Below are 12562 nucleotides of genomic sequence, written 5' to 3' on the forward strand. Positions count from 1 at the left end.
GATATAAAACAACTGTTTTGGCTCCACTATTTTTCCTCAGCCAGGGCAAGTATCAGGTTGAATGCTGCTCAGTCTTGAGTTTTTACCAAACTCCTTGATTCTTTTCCTTGGTAATAGGGGCAGATTGATAAACTAAGCTAAGCAAAACAAGTCTTAAACACCACTTGAGAAGGGAAAAATTCCAGTTTGGCTTTCTGTACCAGTTCATAGTGCTGGTATAGCATAAGCTCAAATGGGCAGGGAGGCAATCTTTGAAATCTAGGTCATATGTGAAAGGTGGGGGGGGGGGGGGGGGGATGAGTTTGCAAGGTAATCAAAGAAGTTCAGCCTTGGCCATGCTAAATGTTAATGCCAAAAAGTTCTGATTCGTGCATTTGGAGTGCAGAAATCCAAAGGAGATGTGTATGATGAGGGGTGTGAGACTGATGAGCACAGGCCAGAAGAGAGACCTTGGGGTGACAGATCTGATGATCTGAAGAAAGTGAAGCAAGATGGTGACTAAGGCCACAGGGATGCTAGGCTGCACTGAGAGAAGCATAACTAACAGGACAAAGGAGGTAATAACCTGTACAGGTCACTGGTGAGGTCTCAAAAAGGAAAGGGAAAGTATAGAAGTGGTCCAGAGAAAGGAAACCAAAATTGTGTAGGATATACACCAGAAAGGAAACTTTAGGACCTAAATATATATACCCTAAAGGAGAGGAAAAACAGAGGGGATATGATATGGACTTTTAAATATCTGAAAGATATGAAAAAATGCGCAAGAAACAAACCTTTTCTAATTGAAAGGAAGCTGAATAACTAGGGGTCTTGACATGACATTTCAGTGGGGTAGACTCAAGAACAACATCAGGAATTATTTTTTCATGGAAAGGGTGGAGAATGCCTGGAATGCCCTTCTGGAACTGGTGGTGAAAACAAAAATGTGATGGAATTCAGATGGACGTGGATAAACACAGAGGATCCTTAGTGGCAAAAGAACAGCAATGAAGAATTGGGATAATGCGGTAACATTTCTGAGTGTGGGTAACCTGTACGGACCAGCAGTTACAACCCTGAACATCTTGCTGGACATATGGATGAACCATTTGGTCATTATTCACCATCATTTACTATGTTACTATGCTAAGATGGTGATGGGATATCAAGGAAGCTATGTCAGATCAAAAAAAGCTATGATCTGAGACTGGACTCCAGCTGAAAATTCCAGCGCAGAGAACTAGATCTGGGAACCATTGGCATAAAAGTGACATTGAAAGCTATGGGAGGAGATTAGATTCCTAAGGAAATTAGTGTAAAGAGAGAAGAGGGCTCAGATCAGAGCTTTGGGGCACGCCAGCCAATAACGGAACAGTGGTAGAGAGGGATTCACCATGTACACACAGAAATGAGTCTGCATATAACTGTGGAAATCTGTGATTGGTAACAGGAAATCCGAAGAATATAAATGGCTGCCTTAAACATCCCAGGGATGTCCTGTGGCCTCCTTAAGCTGGTTTTTTTTTTTTTTTATAATTCTTTATCCATATTCCATTAATCATCAAGAAAAACCATCTTGAGTTAGAAAAGGAAAAGAAGAACAAAAGATTACAATAAAAGCAAAAACAAAAGAAAGGAAATATACAAACAGTTCTTCAATCCCACAAGTCCACTGTAATGGATCCAAGAGCAATAATTAGAAAGTTCCAAGGAAACATTAAATATCAAGAGTAGTAGTATACAATGGGTTATACAGACATTTAGGGCATTCAATCTTCTGGAGGAAGGTCAGCCTCCTCAAGCTTTTTAACATATGTACTGTAATGAAAGTTGCATATTTAATACATGTGGATATACATTTGAATACTTATTAAGTGATGTACTTGTAAATGATTTATATTTGTATGATTTTTATGTTAACATGGCTAACGTAATTGTTTGTTGCAGGGAGTGGATTTATATCATGAAACCAAAAAATATTTTGGATTAACAGAATTCATTGAATCAACACTTTCTGGACACAGCCTTCCCCTATTACGTTATGATAGCTCATTTGAGGCAATGGTCATGGCCATAGGAAAAAGGTACATTCTTGATTTTCAGCAATTTGACCACTAGTTGTTTTCGATTGCTGTGATTCTGAATTTAATGTTATTTAACTTGTTCTGTTTAATAGGGGGCACATTTTCAGTCAGCTCCTTGCTGCAAAGTTGTGTGCGTACTTGAAAACTCATACAAAACAACATGATTGTCAAAAAAAAGTGCCCACATACATTGATTGAGTTTGAAAATCAGATGCTTATGCAGGTAAATGAATGTGCATAGATTTAGATGTAATAAAACAAGGTTGTAAAATTAGGCTTGTTAATGGCACCATCAAACACAGAAATACCAAGATCAGGGAGGACATCAAAATATCAATATTATTCCTATATAAATGATATCATAAAAGTGATATTGATGCCAAAACTCAGGGACAACCAAGTGATATTGATGCCAAAACTCAGGGACAACCAAGAAAGATTTAATCATTTACCATCATTTATTTTTGATAAATATTTTGTTGCAAATAAAGCAGTGTCCGATAACGAAGGCCTAACCAAAAGGTTCGGCCAAATCACATCTTTAGTGGACATATGGTTTATTAGCAGCGTGTATACTGTTCATCTTCTTCACTTCATTATTTGCCATATACTAAGACTGACATCACAGGCACATTATAATTCTTCTTCATTCCAGAGGGACAAATGGCAAAATGTAAATGTTGCTCTGACTCCCAAAACAACCAATCACAATTCACCACTCATTGTAGACAACCAATGCAAAATTGATCAACCTGTGAGCTGGGAAGGTAAACTTCTAAGTAACTCTTTCACCAATGGTGGAAAGGCATTACATTTGAAAATGCTAAGACATCATATGAAATTTTGGGGGCTGCTGTGCGGGGATCCAAACCATGGCATATTGAAACAGAAAATTGTTTTTTAAACAAAGAAATATATGAAAAACAAAAATCATATTTTAACAAGTAATATATATACATGCTAATAAAATACTGAGCAATCTGTTTCTTTGTTCAAACCAAATGGTGCATTGGTATTTAAATTAAACATTTCCAGTGTTGGGTTTGATGAACCCTTGGTCTGATCCAGTGTGGCAATTCTTATGTTTTTATGTTCATAATCCTTGTTGTTCTCATAGCAACAGACATTTATTATAATCATCACCTCAAGCATTAGCATTTGGTTTATCTAATACAGTAAAAAACAAATCTCCAAAAACATAATGAAATTATGTGCAATGTTCAAAGAGGGATGCTTTAATCTTATATACCAGATGCGACTCCGATTTTCTCCGTTTCAAATGCAAAGAGTTCATATCATCATTCCTGTATATAATAACTTATAAGGGTACCAGATAAGGTATACAACATCTACAATTCCAAATGATGAGTGAAAGGATAATATATGTGAATTTGGCATGGGAAATTTCTTAAGCTTTAAGAAAAAAGCTGAGGCACAGGTTAAAAATTGGCCAGTTCTGAGCTGTAGACCAAGGGCTATATTTATTGCCTAAGTGCCTATAACTAAATCTTTGAATTATTACACTTGGAATGCTGATAGCAGCAGTCCCAAGCTCAGTGAGCTTGTGACAGCCACATCCATACAGAACTTTCATTCAGACACACCTAAACTTGCCCCTTTTATTCCCCCTTACCTCTTTTCAGAACTTTTTTTCTTTAATTTATTTTCCCTCATTTGCTTTTCCCCCTACACCAATTTCTTAGTGAGATCCAGGGAATTTCATTTTTTTATTTTAACTCATATGGGTTACACAAGATAATAGCCCAGGGGTGCTGGAATGCTGGAGAGTCCCAGTGGAACATCAATCGCCTGGAGGCCCGGGCAGTATGGCTTGCAGTTCAGCCACAGGCTGCGGAATCAAGCAGTTTGCGTGATGTCAGACAACGTGACAATGGTGGTCTATGTCAATCGCCAGGGAGGAACCAAGAGCCAGCAAGTGTCACATGAAATAGACAAGCTGATGGAATGGGCAGAAGGTCATCTACAGATGATCTCAGCCTCTCAGATTGCAGGAAAAGACAATGTAAGAGCAGACTTTCTCAGCAGGGAGAGTCTGGACCCAAGAGAGTCGGTATGGTCAGCTGATATGTTTTAGCTGATTGTGGATCACTGGGGCCTTCCATTCCTAGACCTGCTGGTGACTTCTTGAAATGTGAAGATTCCTTGCTTCTACAGTTGCAGAGAGATCTGTGGTCCCTGGGAATAAATGCTTTCAAACAGGCTTGGTTGGAAGACAGATTGCTTTATGCCTTTCCTCCATGGCCCTTGCTGGGCAGGATAATTCACAAGATCGAAGGCCACAGGGGATTAGTACTCCTGGTGGTACCGGACTGGCCCAGGCATCTGTGGTATGTGGATTTGCGATGACTCCTGGTGGAGGCCACCCTTTGCCTTCCGCCGCACATGGATCTGCTTCAGCAGGGACAAGCTCTTCACAAGGATCCAATTTGATTCTGTCTTACGGTTTGGCCCTTGAGAGGGCTTGCCTGTTAAAGTGTGGTTATTCCTCTGCAGTGATTGCGGGTTTGGAGATTTGAGGCCTGGTGTGAGGAGCAGGGTGTGTTTTTCTTGTTCAGTTAAAAATCCCTCTCATTCTGGATTTTTTGTAGGATGGATTGAATAAAAGCTTGGCCCTTAAATCCTTGAAGGTGCAGGTTACGGCTTTTGCCTGTTTCAGAGACCTGGTCAATAGAGTTTCCTTGTCGTCTCATCCTGATGTGTCCCGTTTTTTGAAAGGAGTGAAGCACCTTAGGCCTCCCTTGAGGTTACTGGTTCCATTGTGTAAACTTAATTTGGTGCTGCATTTTTTGGCAGGCCTTACATTCCGACCACTGCGTAGCCTTTCCTTACAATTGTTGACTTTGAAGACTGTGTTCCTGGTGGCTATATGTGCTGCACGTCAGATTTTTGAGTTTCAGGCCTTGTCTTGCCGGGAGCCATTCCTTCTGTTGACTCCAGGGGTGTTACAACTGCGTACAGTTCTATCCTTCTTGTCCAAGGTAGTCTCGGACTTTCATTTGAGTCAGTCCATCTCCTTGCCATCCCTGGATAAGGTCAGGGATGCGGAGGAGTTTCCCCTTTTGCACACCTTGGATGTTAAGCATCTTGTCATGCGGTTTCTGGAGGTCTCTGAGTCTTTTCAAAAGACGGATCGTCTGTTCGTTCTCCATGGCAGGAGTAAGTAGGGCTCTCCGGCTTCACAGACTACCATAGCTCTTTGGATTAAGGAGGTGGTCATGGCCGCATGTGTGAATGCTGGAAAGCTGTTGCCTGCTCAGGTTAGGGCTCATTCTACTAGGGCTCAGGTAGTGTCATGGCGGAAGTTATTCTATTGTCTCCCGTCAATATCTGCTGAGCTATGTAGTGGTCCTACTTACACACTTTTTCTAGGTTTTATTGTCTGGATGTGCAGGCCCAGGAGGATGCAGACTTTGCACATGTGGTGCTGACTGGACCGTGGGCAACCTCCCTCCCTGTTGGGGAGTAGCTTTGGTACATCCCGCTGGTCCTGAGTCCATCTGTCTACACGCTAGGAAATGGAGAAATTATTTACCTGATAATTTTGTTTTCCTTAGTGTAGACAGATGGACTCAGCTTCCCGCCCTCAGCTGCTGCATGAGTATGTCAGTAATCCTGCGGGGCTCTGGGTCCCAAGGGATTACTGGTAAGTGTTCATCCAGTCCCTAGCTTGGGGTACCTAGAATCTTATGTGTGTTCAGTGTTTATGGTTGGTTGAGTGCAGTTCTGTTTTTAATCATGTTTTTAATCAAGTTTTTTGCTAGTCTGTCCACAGTTGGTTTTGAAGAGAATACTGTTAGGCTGGGGTCACTGCAGGGTTATATATATTGTGACATCAGCTTGCTCCATCTCCATCTGCTGGCAGGGGAGCATAAACCCACTAGTCCTGAGTCCATCTGTCTACACTAAGGAAAACGAAATTATCAGGTAAGCAATTTCTCCCGTAGTGAGCAGATGTATATGTAATATATTGAACAAAATATGCATTCTCACAAGTGCTAGAATTGTTAAGTCATGCTAGTGCAGGTTCCTCAACCATTTGATTTCTCATAGTTAAAAATATTCTTTCACTGTAGGTTTCCCAAACTGCACAGTGCAGTGCTAAGGACATTTGTCCTCATACAACACTATTCAGCAGCTATGATGGCAGTGTGTGGTCTCTCACAGATGAAGAACTACACCTCAGTTGAAACTCTGGAAATCATTCAGAACCTTATCAACTCCCCCAGACAGTGCTCTAGTGGCCATGGCCTCATGGTCTTGTTACGGATTCCGTGTATTTCACTGGCTGCAGTGGCATATGAACGTCTCTGTCATGTGAGAGGAAGGCTTGCTCTTGAAGATCAATTTGAAATTATTTTGGGAAATCCTAACTCGGGAATATCTGTAGGAGCTCATTTTGTACAGCAACTAAAGGTAGGTGATTCTTTTATTTTGTAGGATAAGCTTGTACCTATATGCAAAATAAATGTACCATAGCAGATAAGCAAACATTTACAGTTTTACAATGGGAACTTTAATATCCAACATAAAGTAAAAGATTTTTTGTTACAAGACCACTGGTCTCAGGCTTCAAGACTTAAGGTTTTTTTATGAGTGTATAGAGACATTTAAATCATGCTCTTTTTTTCAGGATGTGCTCCTGGTTAATCCTTCAATTGTCAGTTCAGTCATTTGTCTCAAGAGTGTGTAACATGTGAATCTTCAGAGACCGCTTTAAATTTGACTATAGTAAACTAGCTATTGGCATCTTTTTGGTGCATAGTATCTTTGGAGACACATGAGTTGACTTGATAAAGCAAACCAAGGAGTGAATTGGAAACCACTCAGTCTAAGGTTGGTAGGGATGGAGGTCTTTTTTCAATGTTTTATATAGACACAGGCAATATAATGACACAAAGAGAGTAAGAAAGTAGAGATAGGCAAGAAACCACTATTTATAATAAAGATCAAAATCTTCACCTTTTGGCATCCTTTATTGAACAGGTGGATTTCTTGATCACCCTTTTGTATTGCAAAATATGCCCAGATTGTATTCAGAATACAATTATTTTCTTTGCAATTTTTCTGAATTATGTTTTGTTTTCCATTGATAAGTAGGCTGAGTTAGTCATGACATATGGGTGACATCATCCAGTGGCACAAAATGGACTCTTCTCCCCTAGCTAGTAGAGCTTTAAGCCCCTATTTTTTTGCATTCCCACTGTCATGGGCTTGGGAAAGTGGATCTAAAGTATAGGTTTAAAAAAATCACTGGAGTCTGGAGTCGTCTAATTATTTCATCAGTCAATTCTCATGGAATTTGTCCTGAAAAAGGCAAAAAGGACAAGGATTCACTCAAATTCACTCCCAGGTAAAGACCATATGCTATTAGACTATTTTGGAAAGAAAGTATTTCAGAGCTCCATGCTAATCACTCACATCTGTACTCAGTAATTTTATATGGTGCAGTACCTACATGATTACATTCAAAAACTGAAACCTTTCCTTCAACTTCAGGAAGGCAGAAATTATTACCCCAACTGCTTTTGGATGCAGAAGAAAGCATATGCCATCTTCTCCATTCTGCTGTGAATCATTTGATACAGTATCAGATACCTCTTCTGCCTCAATTGGAGCTCGATGCATGGCATGGCTTAGAGCCAGAAGCATTTGGGAATATGTATGCGAGAAGTTGGCAGACGTCCCTAATCTAGAGGATTATCTTTTTAGAGAAAAACTCAGAAGAAAAAGAACAGAATGTGGCAGACCAATCTTTCTCAATGGGTCCTGAGCAGCCCTCCTCTTCCAGACACTCCTATACCTACAAAAAGCTGTATTTTCAGTATTGCCGACCACCTCTTCCAGATTAGGGACACCAAGCACTTCTGGCCAGATCTCAAAAACAAGAGCGTCATCAGCCTAAAATGATGAAACAGTCCAAGCCTAAGTGTGTGCCAAGTTTTTCATTCTTCCAAACAATTAACAGTTCTCTCTTCCATTAAGGGGGCAAATTTCAGACCACCTTGGATGCATGGCACCAGATAATGAAGGACCTTGGGTCCTCAAAATTGTGAAATCTGGATACTGTTTACGTTTCTTTTGGCTATCATCCCATCTACATTGCTTGACTCTCAGTCCATATCTGTTGCACTTGACACATCTCCATCTGGAATTGCAATCATTTCTTCAGCAATGAATGATAGAGCAAGTTCCTGCAATCCAACATGGCCAGAGTTTCTACTTGTGTATTTCCTCATCCCAAGAAACCGGGGGGATTGAGACCCATTCTGGATTTGAGAAATCTGAAGAAACATCTTCTCTGAGAGAAATTCACAATGAATTCCCTCAGCATGATTCTCCCCTACATCCATTAAAAGGAATAGATTTGTGCTGTTGATCTGAAGGATGCATATGCTTACATACCCATCCACCCCTCCCACTGGCACTGTCTTCACTTCAGGGTGGATTCTTCACACTGTCAGTACTCCCTTTTTGCCTATTGGCAGCTATAGTTGTCTTCAAAAAATGCCTCCCACTAATAGTAGCCCACCTTCATCAACAGGGGATTCATGACTTCCCATATCTGACAAGTAGCTAGTCACAGCAAGCTCTTGAGAAAGAAGTGTTCTCTCCCTGGAAAAGGCAATTCATCTTCTACCAAATTTGAGTTTTCTGGTGAACTTTGAAAAGTCAAATCTAGTGACAATTCAGACAGTCAAATTCATTGAGGCATGGGTAGACAGACCCTCAACAAGAGAGAAATTTTCTTCCATCAGAACAAATGAGTACTGTGAGATCGCTCATTCACAAATTATCAATTTTGCAGCATTCAACAGCCAAAGTGATTCAAGATGCTTTCGGTCATATGTCAAAGGAACACTTTAACAAATGACGCAATAAATATTGTATATCACACATATAACCAAATTATAAACCATAAAAAGTGATATAACCAATCATATATAAAACACTTTTTTATTAACACAATACAAATGAAATTACTACAAAAAATGTATGATTACGCTTATTGCACTTTTTTTACAATAGTACTGTACCCACACAATATAGATAAAAATACAAACACTCAACACCATACACACACATCGCAAAACTCAAAATACAAACTTTTTCAAGTATATTTGAAACAAGAATTTTGTGAGAGAGTCGGTTGGACTGCTAGATGACCAAGTGGAAAAAGGGGTGCTTAGAGAAGACAAGGTCATAGCAGAAAAACTAAATTAATTCTTTGAGGAGGAGGATATTTGGGAGATACCTTTCCAGATAAATTCTTTGAGGGTGATGATTCTTAAAAACTGAAGCAAATCACTATGAACCGGAAAGTGTAGTAGAGTAACTTGACAAACTAAAGAGTAATAAATCAATGGGTCTGGATGGCATATATACCAGAATTCTGAAATAGCTAAAAAATATGAAATTGTAGACCTGTTACTAGTTATCTCTAACTTATGATTGAAATCAGCACAGTACCTGTGGATTGAAAGGTGGTCAAAGAACATTGTTATGCCCATCGGTCGCAGACGGCTGAGACCACGTGTACTTACTTCCTGCACCGCTCTCCTGCCCTCCCTGGGTCTGGTTGTGGCTCGGGCCAACTTCCATCGCCACGTTCCTCGGGACTCCTCGTGGCGGCCTGGACGCCACCACCACCCACGTCTGCTTTGGGCCTTCCTAGGTGCACATGTGTACCACTGGGCCATCCTTTGAAGCCTCTTTGGCGGGAACCTCGGGGGCTTCCCTGGTTGATGATGTCATCAGACCTGTATATTTAAGCTCCACCTTCGCCCTCAGCTAGCCCACTTGGCAACAACTTCCGTACGTCTCACAACTATTGCCTTTGTGTTCCTGTGACTACGCTATTGGGCTTGGATGTGGACCTTGTCTGGTACCCGCTCCTTGGGGGCCAGTGTGCGCATCGGGGACTCACTCTCCTTGCCTACCCCGCCCCTTGGGCTGGCTCCGCGCCTCCTGGGTCCTGCCCTGCAAAGCCTCCCGCTCCTCAGGACCATCCCTGGAACATCTCTACAATCTGTGAGTTCTACAACAGGGCTTCCCTGCTCCTCAGGGTTGTGCCTGCTCCCTGTACAAGACTACCTGCACCTCCCTGCTCCTCGGGGCCGCACCTACATGTTTCTCAAGTGACTGTCAGAGCTTCCCCGCTCCTCAGGGTAGTGTCTCCTGCTTTCAGTGACTGTCATCGCCTCCCCGCTTCTCGGGGTCATGTCTACATACTGTATCGAGACTGCCAGCACTACTCCACTCTTCAGGGGCTATGCATATGTCACCAGTAGAGGCTTGGCTTGGGCTTCCCTATTCAGTGGATTGGCCTACAGCATTGCATCATCATCCTCTCTGCTGCTCAGCTCCTCCCTTTGGGATTACCTCTCCGGATTACCTCCTGTACGGCCAGTCTTGCGCCTCCCGCTCTGTGGCCTGTCTGGCGCCTCTCCCTTCAGGGTCCCTGCCCAGGTACTGCCTCTAGCCTGCCTCTCTACTGGGGTATTCTTCTGGCTCCTCGGGACCTCTCCATAACCTTCACCCAGAGCTCCCCGCTGTGTCTGACCTCACCTCCCGATAGTGCAGACCTATGGGGCCCCTCCCCATAGGTGGTAACAACTCGCATCTCGGGCCAAGGGGCCCACATACCTACAAACCATAATAAACACCCATTTTAAAAAGGGTTCTAGGGTGATCTGGGAAACTATATACTGGTGAGCATGTCATCAGTACTGAGCAAAACGGAAAAAGCTATTCTGAAGAACAAAATTACTGGCCTATCTGGATAGAAATAGATTAATGAGGCAGAGCCAACATGGATTAGCAAAGGGAAGTCTTGTTACAAATCTGTTGGATTTTTTAAAGTGTTAATAAGTATGTGAACAAGGGTAAGTTGGTTGTTATAGTATATCTGGATTTTCAAAAGGCAATGACCTTTTGTGGACTGGTAGCTGGTTAAAAGATAGGAAACAGAGATAGGACTCTCAATGGGGAAGGGCAAATAGTAGAGTTCCCCTGGGATCTATACTGGGACCAATCCTTTTTAATATATTTAAAATTTATCTGGAAAAGGGAGTGATGAGATTTGCAGATGACACAAAATTGTTCATAGTAGTTAAATTGTAAGCTGATTGTGAGGAAATGCAAGAGGACCATGCAAGACCGGAGGATTAGGTGTTTAAATGGCAGATTTGGGCCTCTGCTGGGCTGAACTACCTGGGCATTAAACTGGCAGGGCGACATGAAGATATATATGCAAGTAATTTTCTGGGCATGTTAGATAAAATTAAGGTACTTTTGCAAAGGTGAAGGGGTCTCCTGCTTTCATTGATGGGACTTTGTGCCTTAATAAAAATGGTCATGCTCCCTAAAGTGTTATATTGTATTCAAATGCTGCCCATTTGGATCAAAGAAAAAGACCTGCAATCTTTTCGCTCTACTTTGGTTTCTTTCCTCTGGGAAGGGAAAAGGGCCCATATTAAGTTAGAAACACTTTGTCTAGGTAAATTAGAAGGAGGGCTGGGAATACCAGACCTGCGGGTGTATAGTGTTGATTGTTTAATGAGACACATTCAGCATTGGGTGGCGAGTAATCATAAGTTTGACAATGAGGACTTAATGAAGGATATGTTGGCATCATACTACCCCTTTAACGTAGTACATATGTTGAGCCATAGACTAGTTTCTATGATACCTCCTCTTCCCTGGTTTAAAGCATTGCGCGGGGCCTGGGCTTGGTGGAGGAAAAGTCTAAACTGTTCCCCTTCAATATCACCATTTCTAACTCTGGTGGCAAACCCTGATTTTCTCCCTGGGCGGGACTCGAGGGCGTTTTCTGACTGGGAAGTGAGATGCCTTCGGGCCATTCATCAATTGATGAAGGAGAAATCTAAAACTTTATTCTCTTTTTTCCAACTGCAGGAGGAGTGGGACCTCCCCCATGGCCAGTTTTATGCTTACCTGCAGGCCCGGCACTATTGCCACCAGCTGGCCATGGGGGATCTCACAGTACTTACATTAACTGATGAAGATGACGCATTCTTTGACACAACTCCCTAATTTAACAAAAAGTGATATGGGCCATGCACTTGCGAATAAATCTGGCTAAAGGCCACTTGACAGGCCTGGCATCTAACTGGTCTGATGATTTGGGGTCATAGAACCTGACATAAAGGCAGCTTTCATAAATCTGTACAGGCATCTACATTTGGCCAATTTACGTGAAAATCAGTTCAAAATTGTACATAGAACATATCTAATTCGCAGTTTGGGGAACAGATGAATATTTGGGAATCTGACCTCTGTATAAAATGCAATGTACAGTCTGGTATGTTATTCCACATGATCATTGCTTGCACAAAAATGCAAAATTACTGGCGATAGGTGTGTGGGTTTCTAGAAAATGTTTTAGATTGTAAGATCCCTTGGTCAGGAGTACTTTGCTTTTGCATATTTTCGGCAAGAGTGTTCACCTACCAGTGGGA

At 41.8% G+C, this 12562-nt stretch overlaps 1 protein-coding gene across 1 annotated transcript in view; it reads left to right on the forward strand.

Annotated features, from left to right (window-relative positions):
• The window catches only part of GREB1 (growth regulating estrogen receptor binding 1), a 607716-nt gene that overhangs the window by 436194 nt on the left and 158960 nt on the right, over positions 1–12562 (forward strand). The window contains 2 exon segments of the mRNA XM_029595920.1: positions 1927–2063; positions 6158–6497. Coding sequence (XP_029451780.1) covers positions 1927–2063; positions 6158–6497 — 477 coding nt within the window.

Source organism: Rhinatrema bivittatum, chromosome 3, assembly GCF_901001135.1.
Source record: "Rhinatrema bivittatum chromosome 3, aRhiBiv1.1, whole genome shotgun sequence".
NCBI classification, from domain to species: Eukaryota; Metazoa; Chordata; class Amphibia; order Gymnophiona; family Rhinatrematidae; genus Rhinatrema; species Rhinatrema bivittatum.